We start from the raw sequence: 22,632 nt of genomic DNA on the forward strand, positions 1-22,632 counted from the left end.
CCAAAATTAGGTAAAAGACCACATGTTAACATGGAAAAACTAGATTTTGGGTGATTCCAAGGTTTTTCATCATTTTTTGTTAACTAAAAAAATTATAAATGTTACAAAACAACAATTTTTCACCAAAATTAGGTAAAAGACCACATGTTAACATGGAAAAACTAGATTTTGGGTGATTCCAAGGTTTTTCATCATTTTTTGTTAACTAAAAAAATTATAAATGTTACAAAACAACAATTTTTCACCAAAATTAGGTAAAAGACCACATGTTAACATGGAAAAACTAGATTTTGGGTGATTCCAAGGTTTTTCATCATTTTTTGTTAACTAAAAAAAATATAAATGTTACAAAACAACAATTTTTCACCAAAATTAGGTAAAAGACCACATGTTAACATGGAAAAACTAGATTTTGGGTGATTCCAAGGTTTTTCATCATTTTTTGTTAACTAAAAAAAATATAAATGTTACAAAACAACAATTTTTCACCAAAATTAGGTAAAAGACCACATGTTAACATGGAAAAACTAGATTTTGGGTGATTCCAAGGTTTTTTCATCATTTTTTTGTTAACCTTTTCCCTTATATAAGCGTGTTTCGACGGCTTTTTGACCCCCCCCCCTTTTTGAGGCCTCAAACAGTGAAAAAATGTCCTATTTAGACCCCAAACACTGTTTTTCGTTTGAGAAATGTTGCAAAAAAAAGTGACCTTTTTTTCGGCGCCGCCCCCCATCCAAATAATACATCAGGGGGTTGCCAGAAGGGGGATGTGCCCCCTTCTGTTTGGGGGGTTTGAAGGGGGGCGGAGTCCCCCTCATCGCCAAGAAACTTTTGGACTTGTGAGAGGCTTAAAATGACCCCAGGTTGATCATAAGGTAACGTGTAACCAACGCTGAAAAGCCTTTGACTCTATCTCAATCTCTTGAGAAGTTGCAGCACTTTGAAGTAAATTTTGATGGAAAAAAATCGAGGCAAAAAAGTGATTTTTGGCAATTTTGAGATGTCCCTTCGTTGCCATGGTAACAGGAAATTTAAGACTGAACATGTCGTTACAAAGGCAATGGTCCAGTCAACATTTGTGCTAAGTTTGATTAGTATTGAAGCATTTTTCATAGTTTCATAGCAGTTTGAACTTGTTAGAGGAGGCTTTTCAGTGAACATGGCCATTTTTCACAATATGCTCATGGGGGAAAGGGTTAAAATTGAGAGAAAATGCAATATTACGTATAAATAAACTGTCGTCATCTGTACATCGTATATTAACGATAACACTGGCATACAAAAGAAGAAGAAATGTAAAAAAGTGTCAATTTTTCATCTACAGATATATTAATGTCAATTTAACTACATATTTTGGTTAAACAGACTGTTTTTTTGTTGTTGTTTTTTTTTCAAAAATACGCGCAAATCGATATGATATAAGAAAATGCCAATAAGATAAAAGTACGTTAATTATCCCCCGCCGATTAAATGAGGAGGGGGATATTTTTTTGGCATTGTTCGTACGTCCGTCCGTCCATCCTTCCTTCCATCCATCCGTCCTCCCGAATTTCGTTTCCGGACTAGTTCTCTGCAACTACTGGCTGGAATTCAACGAAACTTTATGGGAATCGTCAATATCAATTGGAGATGCGCATATCGTCGGCTTGTCACAAGTAAAAGAAACAGTTCACCCATTTAAATAATCTTAAGTTGTTTTTCTTTCGGACGAATTCTGTCTGAGAACAGCTTCTCTTTCTGTATATTCTATAAGGAAAAACTAAAGATATGAAGGATTCTTATTGGTCGTTTTAGAATAAGTATAATGGAATGAGAGATCATTCTTAAACGCAAACATATCCAAATAATTAAAAAATTTAGATGTTTTATCAGGATGTATTTCTAGGATATTAAAAGTCTGTTTTATTACTCAACAGTGCATTTATATATGTAATTTATTCTCATAAGAATTTTTTTTAAATATTAATGGCATTTTATAAGTTTTGTCCAAAATAACGAGACTTCCAAAAATGCTCTAGATTTAAGAAAATTATACCATTGCATATCAATAAAACCACAACTAATAACATTTCAAGCTATTCTGGTACTATCAGTAGATTATGTTCAGAATTTATTACAAAATATGATTATTGATGTGTTCAATTATTGTGACTTTCACAATTTCCAAATGTTTTTGGAAATGTATAAAGCATATTTAAATGTGTATATTACATGAAATATGTACTAGGTACACTCACCTAAACACGACAGTTTCATATAGACACATATCTTAAATGCTTTAACAAAATTCCTAAAAAATCCTTGAGTGTAAAAGCGGTTTACACCTGAAAATATGTCTAATATCAAAATAAAGACGATACTTGGGGTTTGGGCGTGGACGGTAACTTTCAATCTTCATTACCGTACATGAACAAAGTCAAACAAACCGAGCCTGAAACATTTTCAATTTTGTCGTTCTGTGCGTTTAAGGGATTCCGTTATTTTAAGGCGACATTAGTGTTATTTGTGCCGTGTGGAGGTCGTAAAAGTCGCCCTGTACATATAATCAAGATGTTATATTTTCGATCTTTGACGCTAGAACTTTATGTTGTATCTATAGTTTATTTTCATTTGTGTTGTTGCAGTATTCCTGCTTGAATAATGTTTGATATATCTTAGGATATGAGGCACGCTTTTTAAATTGTCTTTCTACGCTTGGCTATGTTAAGCAGGTTTTATAACTATAGATCTCCGAAATATATTTTTTTGAGCAGGGACGCATTACGCCGCTTTTCATGAAATGGCACTACCGTTGTACATTTAATATTACATGAAGACTGCGATTCTACCATTTTCATGTTTAAATTTTGAAGTCTGCTTTTCGATGCAAGGGTACGTGAACAGGAACTTGCATTATAATTAGTGTCCATGTACTGGCTGTATTGAAGTTAGCTTGCAACATTTTAAATGTGTCGTTTCAGGCATTCTTTGGTAGTGATTCCGTCTAAGTATCGTTTTTAAGGATATTTTTTGTTATTCTATTCTTATTTTATTTATGTGGTATTATTTTAAATAAAATGATCTTATTTTGCTTTATTTGCATTCTTATGTCACGTTATACAATTTCTAAAGCAGAAATTATTTCCTGATATAAGCATAAACCTCAATGGAGCTTTCGAGAAAAGTATTGTTAGAAAATGGACGTGTGATCAAGCATAAATAGGTAATAGTTTTTAATGACAATTCCTTTCTTTTCTGTTTTGTAAAAACATGCTTGAACTTATTGTTCTTTATAAATGAATGATGAATTATCATTTATCCTTTTTACTGATTTCATAACCCTTAACCTCATATATATGCAAAACAACGCAATTTGGACCTTCCCCCCCCCACTTTTTTAGGCCTGAAAAAGCAAGAAAGAGATGTTTCACTGTTACATTATCTTCCATGAACAGACTCAATCAACTAGTCTGCTATTAAGGAATAAAGATTTTTGTAGGTTTTTATGCTCCCCGAAAAATTTCGGGGGAGCATATAGTCGGCGCCTTTGTCCGTCTGTCTCTCCGAGCTCACTGAAATGACGATGTGGGGTGAATATCCATGTTCAATCCGTAAAGACGGTACTTGTGAGGAAAAAGGTTGCTTATGGAGTGCAAATACGTTGCATATGGGGTTTTAAAGATCAAAGGAGATCAAAGAAAAAAAACCATAATGTCAACTCAGTAGGAACGACCGTCCGTTTTCTTGTCCGGAGCATAAGTTGAAAATCCTTGGAGATAATTTGTTTAAACTTCATACAGTGGTAGAGGGCATTGAGGGGGAATGCAGTGTCAAAGAACCATAACTCTATTTTTCCCGGTTTTTGAATTATCTCCCCTTATAGAAAAAGTTTGTCCGGTGCATAACTCTAAAACTATAAGAGATATCAACATGAAACTTTCTAGGTGAATAGATCTCAATAGGTAGATGTGCAGTGCATAAGACCAATAACTCTTTTTGTCCTAATTTTGGAGTTATTGCCCTTTGTTAATTTCAACACTTTGAACTTTGTCCGGAACATAACTCTAAAACTATAAGAGATATCAAGATGAAACATTGTAGGTAGATAGATCTTATTGAGTAGAAGTGCGGTGCAAAAGAACCATAACATTATTAAGCCTCATTTTTTAATTATCTCCCCTTATAGAAAAAAATCTTGTCCGGGGCATCACTCTAAAACTATAAGAGATATCAACAATAGTTAGATGTGCAGTGCATAAGACCAATAACTCTTTGTGTCCTAATTTTTGAGTTATTGCCCTTTGTTAATGTTAACACTGCACTTTGTCTGGAACATAACTCTAAAATTATAAGAGATATCAAGATGAAACATGTAGGTAGATAGATCTCATTGAGTAGAAGTGCAGTGCAAAAAAACATCACTCAGTTAAGCCTCATTTTTTAATTATTTCCCCTTTTAGAAAAATCTTGTACTGGACATAGCTGTAAAACTATAAGATATCAACATGAAATTTTGTAGGTAGATGTATCTCAATGGGTAGATGTGCAGTGCACGAGAATGATACCTCTGCCTTACCTAATTCTGGAGTTATTGCCATTTGTTTATTTTTACTTTTTGAATTTGTCCGGAACATAACTCGGAAACCATAAGAGATATTAACAAGAAACTTTGTAAGTTGATAGATAACAGTGATTATAATTATTAGGGACATAACTCTGAAACTACACGAGGTGTACTTTCCTGTGTCCAAAACCTATTCGGGGAGCATCACCCGGTTCAAACCGGGCTCTTGTTTTTTTGCTTTTGCAGAGTGTTGTCATTAATCTGTGCACCGTACCGTACAGATACTACCACTGATATACAAACTTATTGTGAAGGATTACTTAAAATTGTCTTGTTCAATCTAAAGTTAAATTGTTTATTAAAAGCACTTCCCTTCCTGCATTGATAGGGCTGTTATGGAATGATCAGACAATACTAATCAGTTGATTGTCTATTCATCGTTTGTCATATTAGTGCCATTATATTGCTCAAGACTTGTTAGTCTATTTTAGTATATGTGCGTCAATTATGTTAATGTATACTTAATTCTTCTAGGATAAGAAATGTAAAATCAAGAGAGGTTAGGCACGCAAGGATACATTAATGAACCGCTAGTGAGCCTACTGCATGAAAGATGTTAAATCATTGCCAACATCAGATCAAACCTTCTCAATTATGTTTTTTAAAATAGCTTGTAGAAGTTGCTTTGATTTCACGGACAAAACTACTGCAGTTAACCCAGCTTTTAACAGTATTCAGGTTCCGCCGAATTTATATCGTTATATACGGGTATTCCGCATATCGTTATATCCGAAAGACAACATATTTCAAAATAATAATCGGGTCCGCAGCATCATTAAAAACGGTATATTGTTATAAGCGATATCGTTATTCGAAACGACGTTCACTGTACTTTGACTTTCTTGCTATTGTTATTGAGTCTTCTTACATATTGTTGATATCATTTGTTTTGGAAAGTTTATTTCCCCATAGTTCATTTCAGTGTTAAATTTCCTTGTACATCGGTTCATTGATTCTGGTACTTTTATCATTGAAATTCCAATACCTTTTAAGATCGTAGCTTAGGGGCATAAGGGATGTTATACTTCTCCGTCTTCCCTCAGGAACAAGCTAAAACCGATTTTTTTTCTCATATCATTGTTTTGTTTTCATTGCTTTTAACGGATCTCCATTTGTCCAGATTTGTAACCTCTATATGATAAACATACAAAAGAATTAAAGTATTCTGCTATTATGTAGTTTCTTCTGAAACTCTTAAATAGTTTTGTTACATGAAAGCTGTTATATATTAAATTATTGACTAAAATAATAAATTCTAGTTCACTACTGTCTCTATTTTTTGATTTTGAGTTTCATAGTAAACATGATATTTTATGCACTTTATATGCAAATTAGTATGGACTACTAGTACATGTATATTAATTAGATATGTGAAATGAAAATAACAATGGTAATAAACTTCATATTACGCATAGTTGTTTCACCTATCACATTTTGTTTTTAAACTTTCTTATAATAGATCAAATTTCTACAAAGTAGTACAGCAATTATGATCCGGTGTCACAATATTTTTTATATAAATGTGGTTCGTAAACCTTTAAGATATCAGGTCTTGAAAATGTTACCGTTTTCAACACAAGTGGCAGTCGTGTCATTCACTAAAAATTATTGAAGATATCGTGAACAAAATTTAGTATGTTAGAAGTTCATCGTATCTAAACATGCTTAAGATGATGCTACACTTTTAAATTGAAAGGCCCATTATGCTTTAGTAATGCTCATAGTATATTTCTTAAAGCTTTTTAATTTTGGTAACCGAAAAAGTCACTCATTGGCCAATTAATTACCTTAACCATCTTTCTTATCTCAACGTCGGCAATAAGTCAGTTTAAGAGAATAAGTATTTTGAATGGAAGTACTGCTTCGTTTACTTTGGTATCCTGATAACAAATTATTTCATATTTGTCGCTACGTTTGCAGGTAATAGGCATGTAACCTTCTTTAAATTAAAGCGTTTTTAACACATTTTAAAAATCATACTAAAATTTGTGAGAGAGTAATTTCAATCGCACATTGTGTGTGTTTCTTACATATCGATTTAATTCAAGTTTGTGTGTCAGTATTAACACTTAAAAACTATTAAATAAATAGTCATGGTAGTTAGTTTACAAGAGCAAATGCTAGAGTAAGCAGGAATTAAATTTTACATCGATCGTACTTTTCCTATTGTGTCATTTGTGTTAATGCCCGCAAAGCTGGACAACAGTTGTCTAATTAGATTAATTTATTCATATTTAAAGATAACAAAACATTTTATATTAGAATGTTTATATTTAAATGGCATTTTTATGTGTAGAATTTGAAGCTTAAGTTTAAGAATTATCTAAAGTAAAATAACAATAAAAGGTTCCGTTGTCTTAATTATCTTTAATTGGACGTCTAGCCTCGCTATTAGGTCAACTCAGTAATATCTTTACAAATGCGGTTCCTATATACTCAAATTGAAAGCACTGTAAAAGAAATGATCTGTTACGTTATATTCTAAGACTTATAAATCCCCATTAGTCAACAATAATACTGTATATACTTACTTTCCCATTTGTTAAAAGGATATATGTTAGCTTACTTTTTTTTAAAATTGAAAAAATGAAAATTTAATATCCTTTCTCTATTTCAGAAACGATGAATAAATTCAGAAGCGAAATAACAGTATAAACCATAAACGAATGGAAGCAGCAACAGTATGTTAAGTATTTTATATACTTTATTGTTCGCCATAGACCTAGCGTTCTGATTTCCTATTTTCAATCTGTCTTTCCGGCATATTTCAGATTATTTGCATATTATGCCGTTTAGTTAAACTTTTAAGTATCGGAGTGTATAATAATAAAACATTTGATATGTTCTGATTATAATCATGTGCAATTCATGATAGTAGTCTGTAACAATTGCACATTATGATCCTAGTCATATGCACTATTTCATTGTATGTCATCATAAAAAGATTAAACTTTTATGCCGGCTCGCCACGGCTAGCCGGTATTACGTTAGGATTTTACTGAGAAACAACCTAAAACTTCGAATCCATCCAAAAATTTAATAGAAGCTTAGCTCCCAGCTTTCTACAAAATTTATCTATCAGGGCTAGGATCCAAAATTATTTAGCCAATCAAATTTGATCTTATATAGCGACAAAAACCTTCAATTTTCACGCCATTTTTAAAAAACAGCAAGTATTGTTTTGAGCGAAAAGATATAATGATGATTAAAATGTTTGTTTTCATGGATTCTTTTCAGTAAATCATATTTACACTGACTTTTGATTTAGCGATTTCACCAGTAGTAAGTTTTCGTTTGGTTAATTAACATAAACGACATCTGGTTCTGTGCATTTTTTTCATTTTCTTTTTTTCCGGTCTTTCCATCCTTTCCGGTATTTAGTGTATGTATTTACTGGCCGGGATCCGGGACGCCCGGGATCCGGGATCGTATAAGATAATAGAGGAAAAACTAATAAACTATATTTCTGTTGATTATTGTCGTAAAGAAAGGCCATTAAACGTTAAGTTTTTTTTATTGTATGTAATGAAAGTTAAATTGATTTAACTTAGGATATAGATATATTTGAGCTATTTATTAACAAAATCACAATACTTATAATTATATGCCTAATTAATTGGAAAAATCAAAGACTATATTCTTGAATTGGTCAAATCCCGGGATCCCTATATGTTTAAATACGATCCCAGCTTTTCTGAAAACAATATTCTTGACCTGTCCAATTCCTGGGATCTCTTTTTTTTAATATGATCCCGGCTTTTCTGAAAACTATATTCTTGAACTGGTCAATTTCCGGGATCCTATATTTTTAATAGGATCCCGGCTTTTCTGACTGAAATGATTTACAACTTGTGTTTACTTAAGGACTTGTATCTGTCACTTATTCCAATACTAAATAACATATTACAACTTAACTTCGTATAAAGAGACATTTTTATGAATCTATTTTTTTCTGGTCAAGGTCAACAGGCCATATAGTAAATGTGCATAGACATAGGGACTTCATTCTATCTGTTTACATGCATCTTCATATATACTCATATTCCTCTTTGTTAAACTGAGAGAACTGGCTTCCTTAACTTTATATGTCACTTTTATTTTGATGTTCGCTGAAGTCTTTTCAGCTAACATAACAGTTATTTTTACATTTAAACACGCCCCTGGAAAGAAATTACGAAGCAAGTCGCTACTAGCTTTTTTAAAAGCTAACCTTGTGTACTCTAAGGTATTCATGACAATATTCTTTAATTCTAAATTTGTAATTCTTGCATTTTGATTATTTAACGATTTTATTGAAATTGATTAGAACAACCTGTTACTTAGTTAACAGATATTTTCAAGTACTTCTAATTCTTAGAAATTAATACGTAAAGTTGATAAAGCTTCTCTAAACTAGAATAAATAAGCAAGATTAGATGTAAATACGACAAATTAGAAAAATACAGAAAACAAAATCCTTACGAAAGCCCAACACTTGATTATAGAAAATCTAGGGTATATATTAATGAATTTGAAATGGTGAAGAAAGGAATTTCTGAACAGTATCTTTTAAATACAACACGTCAAGTAATCATGGTACAGTTATTGCAATTAAAACTAACCTTTCAGCCTAAAATGAAATTTACCTGGTTTGGCAATAAACATGGATTATTAATATTATCTACAGATAAACACAATTCCATTAAATGTGCGTATTAATAAATAATATAATATAATGCTTGATTTACAATAGCATACAACAGTTATGTCAGTCATAATACATGAATAGTAACTGTCATCAAACATAACATATTTGGCAATTGAAATGTAAACGATGAATAGGGAAAAAAACAATACCAACTAACAGCGTTTAATCTAAATAGCACATATGATAGTTTACAACATGTTATCAGCGCAAGTTTGCTTCTTTAATCACGATTTCTCTTTATTTGTTGTTCAGATAGGATTATCTATGTTCTCCTTCCATTATAAATGGTTATTGTTACCAATTTCCATATATTCTTTAAGCAGTTATTTATGGTAAAAATATGATTAAATATACTATGCTTTTGAAAACAGTTTCACGGACAATTCATCAACACCTCTTGATTTCATAGGAGTTCGTTTACCGTTCAAATAATCATAATTGTAAATTTGTATTGTTCTGTGTAAGCCAGTCATATAATATTGCAATAGAATACGCTTTTATGTCTGTATTTTGGATACCAGTCAATGAAGTTATGCCAATGTTCTGTTCTAATTATAAGCCCGTACATAAACTGATACGTCCTACCCTAAAATTGTACTCATTGACAGCCTATTAAAAGGGAGACGTTTTATACTATATATAATTTAAAAATGCAATCTAACAGTTGACACCGTTTGCTTGACATTTTACTGGAGAACATATTAAGCCATATAATTGTATAAAGTCTAGCGTGTGTAAAGAAATTGTGGCACCGACAAAACGTAATAAACCATAAGGTCATTATTTGTTTTCAAGTTAATTATTTCTCACATAAAAACTTTTCGTCGGTTTATCTAATGAAGGTTATATATTTTTTTCCAATCTACACGTTCGGAAAGTTGTATAATCCATTGTTTGTATTAGGCATTAAGTAAACAATGTCTTAACATCTGACGGAGAGGTAAAAAAAACTTTCAATTGCAACAAAACTAAAATGTTAAATTTTACCTTGAAGATGATGGATGTGATTGTTTTAAGTAGTACTTGTCTTTTTAGGTATGACTCGTTATTCCAATCGCCTCATTACGCAGTAAATCATTCGTCTTTTCAAAATCTTATAATAATTGACTGTTTTTCAGCCGTCGAATAAATAATTCGCTTTCTGTGTATGTGTTTAATATTTAATGGAAACAACAAAACAATTTATATTTGACCTCTCGATAAACTAGACTCACGAACTGAAATAATTATAAGTCTCCACAAACATATAAAGAAATATACATATTTAGTAACAGTTTTTGAAAGACAATCGTTCTTTACAAAAATGATATACAAGTGTATTAATCAGCATGTATCATTCAACCTTATGACTTGCTTGAATTAATTAAGAATTAAGTTAGACTAAATTTTAAAACAACTTAAAGACATATAATTAAACATGATATTTTTACTATTTTGATGCAGTTTAGCAACATTGAGATACATTAGCAATGTATTTACAATTATGACCAACAATTTTTTGATAAAATGGTTTTAATATCTTTGTATTTAAAATACATTTAGACATTTCAATACTGGCACAGAAAAAAATGATATAACTAACAACAAGTTCATCAAGACATTGGAGCAAAGTTACAGGAACCCGTTCAAGAATAGTTGTGATAACAGAATATATGTATACGCTTCGCCATACGTTTCACTTAATTGTATTACAAAGACAGATAAACGTTTGAAATGTATGTTTTAAAAGAAATACATATAAATACCAACTCTTTACATCTCGCATTATAGCACTGTATCAAGGCGATTACCGTTTTGTAAAATTGATGCACCATTTCTCAAAAGGAGTTTTATTTCAAACATGTCAGACGTCCCTTCCTTTTCTGATTTTTCGCTATCTTTCTCCCAAGTTTTGGGTTCTCTCTGACCATATGATGGCCGTACACAACCTTGTCCAATCTGTAAACAATTCTGTCTGCATTTGTAATGTCGACGGATACATATTGGAGTGAAAGCATGTCCTTCATTGTTTTGTTTGTCATATGGAGTGACGTTTAATTCTAAGCGTCCATCTCGACGATCAAAATTAATCGCAAATTGCCCATTTCTGGTTTCGTCACGGAAGCGGACCGAGCGTCTTGACTGGTCATGTGTTTGCTCTCTCCCAATCCTTTGCTCCCGGTTATTACAACGGCGCGATCTGAAGTGAAGTGGTACATTTCCATTGTACAAACTTGTTTCTGTTTTAGTAACAGTATCCTTACTACGTTTACCACAGTTACAAAGAATTATAAGGCACACTCTTCTAAATTTTGTACTCATTACCGAATACAAAATGAAATTGATAGAGGAATTGATTAAGACAAGTATATTGACAATATTTCCAGCAATAAGCAGGTAATTCCGTCCGGTTGGGGTAAGTTTCGTTGATGTTTTGTTTAGATATATATGGTATGATATTAAGGCAGCATTTGGAAACTGACATATCAAGAACACAATGACTACTCCAATGAGCATTATAGTTATCCGATTCTGTTCTTTCTGTCGTCTGCTTCTATCCTGCTTCATTGAAGTATATGTCATCTGTTTGCGTATTCTTGTAGCAGACACTACTGCTTTAACGAGAATTCCATTAAACGTTGACAAAAGCACCAGTGGTAAAACAGTGAAAGTAAACACTAAAAAGTTATAATAACCGACTTGATAAGCCTCACTCAAAAACATTTCTGTTTCTTCAAATTCGTATTTGGTTTCATTCATTTCAATAACTTCAACCAATCTCGCTTCAAAAAATTCTGGTGTTGTACAAGCAATAGTCAAAATGACAACGACAGCTGTTATGATTCGTGCGCGCTGGGGTGTACACAAAGCACGCCCTTTCATTGGATAACAGACTGCAATGAGCCTTTCTAAGGAAAACGTAACAGTAAGGCAGACAGAAACATTGCTACAAATATCAGTAAGAGTCTTTCCGTAGTAATACCAGTAATGGTACACATCTTGTACGTTCACGTGCTCATAGTGCTTTAAACTGAGGGTAAAACTTAAAATAAGGTACAAGAGGTCAAATATTGACAAAGCCGTTAAATAGCAGTTTGTAGACGACACCATTGACCTGTGAGTCAAAACTCGTATGCTTATTATGTTTCCAAAGAACCCGACAGAAGTTACAATAGGAACTAATACTCTTTGCACAACAAATCTTGTTATATCAAGCGCTTCCTTGTTCGAAGGAATTCCATTGACATCTTCAGAATGGTTCGAAATACTAATGTTACAATCGCTGTTATCGATGCTGAGTTGATATTGTGCTGATGAATTTATTTCCATTATGCTGTGCGGTCAAAATGTCATTTCTTCACTTCTTAGAGAGTCTCCACATTGCTTGATTTCCTGCTGTTCTAAAATGGAAGACAAACAGTTATTTTATGATAATTTTAAACAGGATTTATACAAGTTCGATAATAAAGGAAACTATTAGTTAACTGACACACTCCCGTTTCTGGAACCAACCAGTACTGAGTAAAAAGAGTAAAGTTATGTGCTCATAGATATCAAACGCTTGCTTCTGACGCGGTTTAAACATACGCGGGTAGCTGTCCACAGATCGCTTGTCTGTCGCTTAATCCTCTCTTGGTTATTGATCGATACTTGTTGTATTATTATATTTTTATTATTATTATTATGCGAATATAATTAGGAACATATTTTATTGATTTCTAAAATATAATGAAAGGGAATTGGCAAAAAGTGCTGAATATAAGTAACAGAAGACATAGTTAATATAAAGCTGCTAAGCTTTAAATAAATAATTTCCTCATTTATAAAAAAAGAAACTTTATGAAATGAAATACCGATTTTATACAATTTTAAATAACGTAATTCTTTGTAACAAATCCTGACCATTTTCAGAACATCCATTATATACTATTATAAGGTATTGAATAGATACGTTTTATGAATAAAACACTTTTCCTTAAGTTTGTTGAGAGTAATACTATACATCTGAAAAAAAATAAAATTAGCATTTAAAATTTATAGAAACATTAAAGATAATATTAATATTTATATTTATATAACATTGTGAAAAAGACAATAATACCTCCAAAAATGTTCAAAATACAAAATCAAAGACAATATGCAACAGGGCACTATATGACGAAGCTTTTGTGAAACATGAACGTTGAAACCTTTTTTCGTTGTATTGCATGACCGAAATTACACATAATTATTTCTGTCACAACAAAACCTGTAAATATTTCTTAGATTCAATATATTTCTAAAATGAGTGTTTTACCCAAAAATAAGAATAGTACAAAAACGTTTATCTTTTTAAAAAAAGTACAATATTCCTGAAACAATGTGTTAGTATTTAAATTTTATAAAGCCTCCTTAAAGGTTATGGGAAAATATAAATAACTTCAGCCGTCTATCAAGAGAGTCAATTACAAACGTTTTACATGTTACCAACTAACATATTGTACGAGATATCATGTTTTCTTTAGTGAAATCAATGGTTAGATCCTTAGATAAACAAGAATAGATGAAGAAGCAGAAATGCGAAATAATTTACTGTATGAGTAGAGGGCTTCAGTGTCTTCCGACAAAATATCCTGTCAGTAAAATACAAAAAAATGAAATCCCTTTGAACTTCTTACTTGAAAGGCTTTAAGAACTTTAAGAACGAGTTTTGATAAACAGTTACTGTTATGTTATTTTGTAATAATCAAACAAAATAAAGTACATAATTTTAATAATGTAATCATATATAAGAAAATAATAAAGATATTATGATGAAAAATGTTGGTTACTTGGTCATCATCAAGCTTATTAAATAAATTATTACAAGAAAATTATACTATGCGGGCCTGAGTCGAGCAAGATATTGTTTTATTCAACAAGTTCAATAAAATTAGATTTAAATCATCACGAATATTATGATCATTGACGTGTCTATATGGATAAGCTAACATCAGCGCACTTTATGGCTATATTTACATGTAACACAAATGACGTCACGTCAAAAAGTTATTACACTAGTGTAATATCATTATAATAATAATAATAATAATAATAATTATAATAATAATAATAATAATAATAATAAATAATAATAATAATAACTTTATTTAACGAAAGTAACACATTAAGACATATACAGATTGAAGCATCTTATTTACAATGCGCCCTTCTAAAATAAAAAATTAAAGCACACACGTGCACACAAAAGAACACATATCAGTCAAAGAAAATATAACATGTAAAAGAAATGATTTAATGGTTATCATAATTTTAACATGTATCTTAACACATGTACTGAACATTCACACAATTCATTTTATTAATCATTAAACATAATACCTTCCTTAGTGCATCATTTTGATATGCAATTTTAAAATAATTTACAAAATTAACACAATCAAAAACTTAAAACTAAGACAGGCACCCATTATTAGAAAACATAATTATAATAAAAATCACATGAATGAATATAAAGAAAGTATCTTTATATATAATACACACAGATCGTGCTAAAGTTGTTTAAATAAGTATTTCTTAAAACTATTCTTTAATATTGACACTTTTGTTTTTTCTTCTTATAGTCAGCAGTATGGAATTCCAAATAACCATGGCATTAAATTGGAATGTGGCATTAAAATAATTAGTACGTGGTTTGTTAGACGAAATTAAATTTCCGTAAGATATCGTTCCTAGATTTTACTTTTGATTATTTGATATGGAAAGTAAGTCTCGGATATATTGAGGGGACATATTATTCAGTGCTTTATATACTTGGACACGTTGGACACCGGTGTGAAAAATACATCTTTTCTTGAAAGGCAATTTCTTTAATCTTTTGTAAAAATTTCTGATCGTTTTCTCATTGGAAGGTCTAGAATTATTTTTCAAATTTGAGTTTGTATTTTGTATATTTGGCATATACATATTTAGTTCCCCCCCCCCTTATATATTACAAGAAGGTATGCATTATAAAAAGCATGCGAGATTCCTTATTTGAAAAGTACTTTATACGCCTAAATAAATTAATTTTAGAGTTCAATTTTTTACACACATCACCTGACAGTGCCAATTGAGTGTATTTTCAACATAAATACTTAGCAATTTATGTGATTCTAGATTGTCAAGAGTTGAGTCGTTAATTTTCAAATTAAGTTCTTTTGCAATCTTTAGCTTTTGTCTACTTACTACTAGCATACTTTTAGATTTTTTAGGGTGTAAAAGCATATAATTCATTTTCTACCTCTTAATAATCATATTTAGGCTATATTGTAGTTTTTCCTTTATAACTGATATGTCATCTCCAGATTTACGCAACGTGGAATCATCAGCATATATCTGTATTAACATCCTTGCAAATATTTGTTAGATCATTTATATAAAGAAGAAACAATAAAGGACCAAATATTGAGCCTTGTGGAACGCCAGAGGTAACATATTGTACGTCAAATTTTAAGTCTCCAATTAGAATTATTTGCATACGATTACACAGATACGAATTAAACAGTTTTAATGATGTGACAGAAAAGTGATAAAAATAGAGTTTATTTCATAGTCAACTAAATCAAACGCCTTTTGCAGATCTAAAAATACTGTACCTATATATTTGCCACTATTAACATCTTTTAGCCAGGAGTCTATCAAATGAATAAGGGTCGTAATCCTGATTATTTATTATATAAGATATTTGTTTCTTGGAAAAAATGCTGTAACTGATTAGCTATGTGACGTTCAAAAGTCTTAGATATGGTAGGCAAGATAGAAATTGGTCGATAGTTGCTCGGATCATCTTTCAGTTCAGATTTGAAAATTGGAATAACTCGGGCATTTTTTAATTCATCAGGAAATATTTCTTGTCTAATACTAGCATTAATTATGCTACCATCATTGGGGTCACAAAGTCACCACACGATTATATTATTTTTGGACCTAGTCCATCAAGTTGCTTTATTTGCATCTAGTTTATGAATAATGTGTTTAACTTCAAATGCAGAAATGCTTTCAATTTTGAATTCTTTCCATTTCAATTTATTATCTAACTTATCCTTCAATATTTTAAATTCGTCGTTAGATAAGTGTAATTTTTCGAAAATATTAGAAATGTTTACAAAATGTTTGTTTAATTCATTTATTAGTATAGCATGATTAGTAAATGTAGTATCGCCAAAAATGAGCCGTTCGGGACAATGTACATTTTCCTTTTTACCCAAATTAGATAAATCATTAATGTTTTGCAAAATATGTTTTGGATTTTTTCTTTCATTTATTGCATTATCTTTTTGCTTTTCTAAATCTCCACTTATTTTATTTCGTAATAATTCATATTCATCAAAATCTCCATTTTTGTGAAATCTATCTCTTAAAAAATACCATTGCTTTAATTTCATCAGCCATTTAGGCTGTGTATCAAATTTTATTCTCTTTTCTTTTATTGGAGCATGTTTGAAAATAATCCATTTAAATTTCGATTTAAGTGGCTTGAATACAAACATGTGCTGCTATTTATGTAATAAAAAGAGATAGATATGATTTTGTTTTATAAGCATATGGGAAATTCTCGAAAGAATTGTAGCATACTAGAATGCCTCTCTTATTTTATATATTTTTACTTATTGTTGTTTTAACGATATACTACGCTTAAATTTGATCATCGCTATACAGTCTCTTTGTAAATAAAAGATAAACATGCTTTGACTTCACCCAAAGTAGATACGTTATGTTTAAAATTCTAAACACTATAGGTGATCACAATATTAAAAAAACTGGTATTTTTTTATTTTAGAAAGGACAAATCATTCTTGTCCTGTAATAATAGATTGGAAACACAGCTTCCAATGCATAGTTTAGTCCTTTTTTCAAATGAGACATATTTTGTAACAATTTTATAGATTTCAATAAACTTCTGTGAGTAAAATATTTTACTTAACAATAAGCATAATTAGTATATCTTTAGAAGAATAAAATTTTCTAAAAAAAGGACTATTTAATGTTTTCATTCATAGACCTTTTTTAATAAGTAAAGAAACACAATGTTTTCATAGAGGTGCGTATACCGGTACCGTTGGCTTAGTGGTTAAGGCTTCCGCCTTCGGATCGGGAGGTCGTAGGTTCGAGCCCCACGGGGAGCGTTAATTCATGGATGAATGTTTCTCGTGGGACTCATTCCGAAATGGCCGCTTCGTGAGCCGAGAGGTAGTTAGAATAAATGGTTACCGATTTCTATCCGCCTGGCGCCTGGCATAGTGGTAGGAGTTGGGAGGTATGCAAGCAAAAGGTATCTCATAAGTCAGAAATGGTTTGTCCTTTCAGTAGGGGTTAAACTATAATGAACAAGACCTTTACCTTTTATATCATTTTTAAAAGCAATGAATCTGTAAAATACAGACATCGGTCACGTCCTTTATTTGACAAGGTAATTGCATATCAAAACAACAGTATTCTTTTTTTAAAAATTTATATAGAAAAATATATTGTTATCATAGAATTAGGTTAAATTAATATTGTTGACTATTTAAACAATGAAATATGTGGAATACAGACGGCGGACACATTGTTTATTTGAAAACATAATTTTATATCCAAACAGCACTTTTCTGTTCAAAAACATCAACTGTATAACGGTGTTTGACTTATTAAAATGTACGCAGATTAATAGTAATTTACCATCTTATTTTTTGTATTTAAATGTTAAATTTTACTTGAGCTCATAGCACGAGGACAATTGCTTGCAGTTGACCCTACAATGGCTTTTTTATGTTCGTATTTTAACAGATTCATTTTTTCATTTTCATACAATTCTACCAAGATTCTCAGCTTTTATAATTTTATTTAAAATAATTACTAACAAAGAGGTAAGTCCACAAAATATTGACTCAAAATACTGTAAATTACTTTTTAAAGTCGACAGTTAATTTTTTGTATTGAATTTCTTGTTTTAACTAAATAAAATGCTATGACGTTTAAACATAACTCCTCTTTTTTTAAAGGAAAAATCTAATACAATAATTGTATATCCGCTGATCACTTTCTCATATAATGACTATAATGATTATTTGTTGGAAGTTTAAAAAAAAAAACATGATTAAAATTATTTAAAATTGTTGAATAATTTCAAGTAACTTTGTCTTTAATACAGTAGGTATAATTGTTATGGAAAAGATACAAAAATATACTAAATACTTTTTAATTATTTTCACATTATATAGATAGACAAACCGTTTTCAACAATTCAAGGTAAAAGTTGTCAAATATGAATCAAGACAGCGAAGCATAATGTCCGAAACCGTAAAGACAGGAACAGTTGTATTTCAATTTAAACACACAGTAGAGTATTTAAAGCACAAATTCATATTTAAGAAGCTTATCGTTACGTAAGGCAGATGTAGCAAAATATCCAATATCATTTTCTATACTAATGATCCCTTAATCAGACTAAGCATTGTCGAAATATTATCGATAAGCTGACTTGTTTTTTTTTTTTTTTTTTTTTTTTTTTGGTTGACATGATGTGTCATTTAATCGAAATTTGTTTTGCTCTCACTCAAAGCTGTGAAAGTAATAGTCAGTTTGATTTGGCTTTGTTTCTTACTTTATTCACAAAATAGTTGTCTTATTCACATGTGTTTGTTGGCATTGAACATGTCACTTACTTGCCGGCCTGAACGTTCATAATATTAAAGAACGGGTAGTAAATGATATAAATGTCATGTTGATAAAAAAACAGAAATTGTTAAACTATGGTTGTTGATAATTATTTTTCAGGTTGTCGTTTTTAATTGAGGTTTTTACCTAAGAGTAAAGGCACAATGGTTTGAATGCGAATGTGAAAATAATTCATGACACACGGTTTTATTTAAAATGTAGAATATAAAGTACACAAAGAATAAGAATAATCTGAAAAAAAGCTTTCACAATTTTTTATGACATTTGTATATTTGTTTTTTTCTATATCTTGTTCATTACTGCAGAAGTTGAGAGCGTATTAAGACATTTTGTCATCTATAACTATCAAGCTACTGATTTATCTAATATTTAACGATATAATTAAAATTCACCGAAATATAATGAATTGGAATAAATTATTCTTGTTTTTTTTTAAAAAGAAAGATTCATACGCAATGTACTTCAGCAGATGCAATATTTAACGTATAAGATACTCTGGACACAATTTGTTTTTATAATAATAGTTAAATTACAAATGTCCAATAAATATAGATAAACAAATCTTTTATATTATAACGTAATGCAAACCTTTAAAAAGATAAAAATAATGACATGTTGTTCAACGAAAGAAGCTTTATCATTTTAAATGAAAATATCTGCACTCACTTCAATTTTATTTGAACTACTTTGCAAAACAACCTTTGTTTGTCTCTCGTTCGCAGCTAGCAATACATGTATCTTAATGAATGTTTTCTAAATAACAAAAGATAAAGCCATAAAAGATAAAACGAAATTCTAAGGCTTCTTACAATGTATTAGTACTCCATAGAGGACTTGCTTCTTGTGTTTCTACTGATATTTATATTCTCGTAGCATATTTGTCATTGATAAAACCTCAAAATGATGTGTTAATTATGCAATGTCTACATTGTCTACACCATAATAGAACAATTAGCATTTTATGAGTTCTGAGAACAGATAGAGAGTACATAAGGATGTTTTAGTTTTGAAATTTCCATATAATCCAAAATAAATAGCAGTTTGTCGCGAGTTTTTTAATTTCTTTGTATCTTTCTGTTTTGGCTTTAACATGTTCGAAAGATTGATCTCGTCCGGGATGCTTTTTTATCATTTGTTTTTGAAACTGAAATATTCTTTAAAATATTTTAATGAAAAAACCGGATTGGTCTTGTATCCATGAACGATAAAGTAATGACTTTAAAATGAGTCATTCTGACTTCTTAAATAATAGCATCCTGCAGACAGATGTTGCCACATCAAGTACAATCTTGAGCACTTTCCTCAAGGAATTCTCTGACCTAATAATCTAGATCGTGGTTACTACGGTACCACGTTCAAGCAGGTAGTTCGAATCCCAGTCTGAGCAAAATTAGAAAAGAAACAAAAAACCAGTGGCATATTTTTGTTTCAATTGGAAATATTCGTTAGAATTAAGGAAAAGATAAAACTTAAAATATAAATATCCCTCAAATGTTTACTTTCATATTGTAATTTCATAAACTAACTGAAATGTATTTCGTACGTTTTAAATAACTCCTCTATGAAATCTGAGTATGTAAATGGTTACGAAATAGAAACATATTAGCAAAAATGTGTATGCTTAGCAGAAACCAAATGGTACACTGCTTACTGCAGCTAGATGACTAATATTTACATCGTAAACAATCATGCTTTTGTTTTTGTGTTTATGTAACGTTTGTCATTTGAATTTATTTTAATTTAATCAAAAATTAGTTGAAAATGATTCAAATGAGACTTGTTGCCAAGAAATTGTTACAAGACACAATATTTCAGTTTATGAGAAGTTTGTTTCACCACACAGAACATTTGGTACAGATAATAGATCAAGAGAATTTTTTGCGATAACAAGACTTAAGATTTTAAATGCTTTTGGTAAATTATGGCACTATAGAATGAATTATTTGTAAAATCTTATAATTTAAGAATTATGTTGACACTTTGCATGGTGAAACATAAACTTCTTATGAAATGAAATATTGTGTTTTGTAAAAATTTCTTGGAAATAAGTCTCATTTAGATTATTTTCAACGTATATTTGATTAAATTAACTGTATCACTACAAAAGCTTTGCGTATGGTAAAATTATTTCTTAAAGTCCGCTCCGCTTCACCAACAAAGTTGTCAACCGGATATAACATATTAAAAGAAGTTACTTATCTAAACCTGCCGTACTATGTGCCGGGGTGAATGAAAAGAAATCCGTATTTTGGCTAGATGTTGGATATGGAAATCACGATACCCCGGGCAATCGTTTCCATTAGAAACTCTCCCCTATGCTCGTATCAGGCAAAATAAATCACCCATTGACAGGAATCTCCGAATCCTATATCTAACTCAATGATAGGTTTTATTTAGTTTCATTATTTCTACAAAACTGTGTCATATACTCCAGACAATTTGTCAGTAAATGAAATATTATTCCGTTGTTGTTACTGAAAAGTCAGAGGATATTAATACTACTTCATAACATCTACATAAAATAGAGAAAATAAGAATCCCTAAAGGAGGCTCAATAAAGCAAAATTGAAAATATTGCAGGCTCGGTTGGATTGAGGCTGTTCATGATTAAGCACCGGCTTAAACAGAATTCAACATTTATCATGAAATGGTAGAATTTTGAATTTGGAAGCATCCGCAGATAAGTCCAATATCAGATATTGATAAGTAAAGGTTTTTTCACCTTCTTTTCAAGGGGTCAACTGATAAAATGAAAGTATTAACGTCATTGAAAGTTAATAATATATATCAAATGCTAAACTAGACGCGTTCAAATTATTACATTATTAACTGACATCATAGTTTAATTTTCCTTGAATACATATTAATAAAATTATTACTTATGAAAATGGTATTCGTATTATTTACTATTTCAAATTCAATTACTACATGTATTCATCAACTGCCATCATTCTTCATGAGCAAATTGTAATGCAATATTAATAAGGCAACACAATAATTTGAGATATCGGAGTTGCTACCGGTTATGCCAGGGCAACATCAAAACAGGAAGTTACGCACAAATATACATAAAATGTAAAAGTTTGACTGGTCATGGTTAGTGAATATTTCAGTGTTTCTCGTTACCTACTCTCCATTTACACACATATGCCAGATGGTTTAATGAAGACTTTGATGATATTGGATAAATTTATAGTTTAACATCATGTTTGAACCAAAGCTGTCTACAGAATTTATCTTTTCGCTCCGAAAACTTAGACGAGCCGTGCAACCCTAGCCTATGTGCAGCATTAAATCTTAGAACACAATTTGAGAAAAAAGAAATAATATTACAATAACTGTACTTACATTTGTTAATCCAAGATAAAGTACTATTTAACTAAAGTATAAGAGTCTCTAAAAACAGTAACGATCCGGTACCAGGATGTGTCCGTTTAAAAGACAACTTGTTTACGGAGTGTAATTTTACACATTATTATATCGAGCAACAGGTTAAATTTTTAGATAAAATTAGGTTGAATTTAGATTAATTGACTTATATTAGTCCAAACAGCGATTCACTACAGAGTGCAGTGTGCAACATTAATTTTTCATCTAACCTTTTGTTACCTTTACAATGAAGAGTAGAAGCAAATAGTTCAACGCGATGTTAAGGAACGACACAGTACGTGAATATATTTTT

General features: G+C 30.7%; 1 protein-coding gene across 1 annotated transcript; it reads right to left on the reverse strand.

Annotated features, from left to right (window-relative positions):
- Positions 1-11,054: 11,054 nt before the first annotated feature.
- On the reverse strand, positions 11,055-12,599 carry LOC132749020 (FMRFamide peptide receptor frpr-18-like). Its single transcript, XM_060738688.1, has one exon. The coding sequence runs from the start codon at positions 12,597-12,599 to the stop codon at positions 11,055-11,057; it is 1,545 nt and encodes a 514-aa protein (XP_060594671.1).
- Between the last annotated feature and the right edge of the window lie 10,033 nt (positions 12,600-22,632).

This window comes from Ruditapes philippinarum, unplaced genomic scaffold (assembly GCF_026571515.1).
Source record: "Ruditapes philippinarum isolate M1 unplaced genomic scaffold, ASM2657151v2 ctg2448_1_1_1_1, whole genome shotgun sequence".
Taxonomy (NCBI): domain Eukaryota; kingdom Metazoa; phylum Mollusca; class Bivalvia; order Venerida; family Veneridae; genus Ruditapes; species Ruditapes philippinarum.

Excerpts from the sequence above, each read along its gene's own strand:
- LOC132749020 (XM_060738688.1), bottom strand. The coding sequence starts at position 12,599 with ATGGAAATAAATTCATCAGCACAATATCAACTCAGCATCGATAACAGC.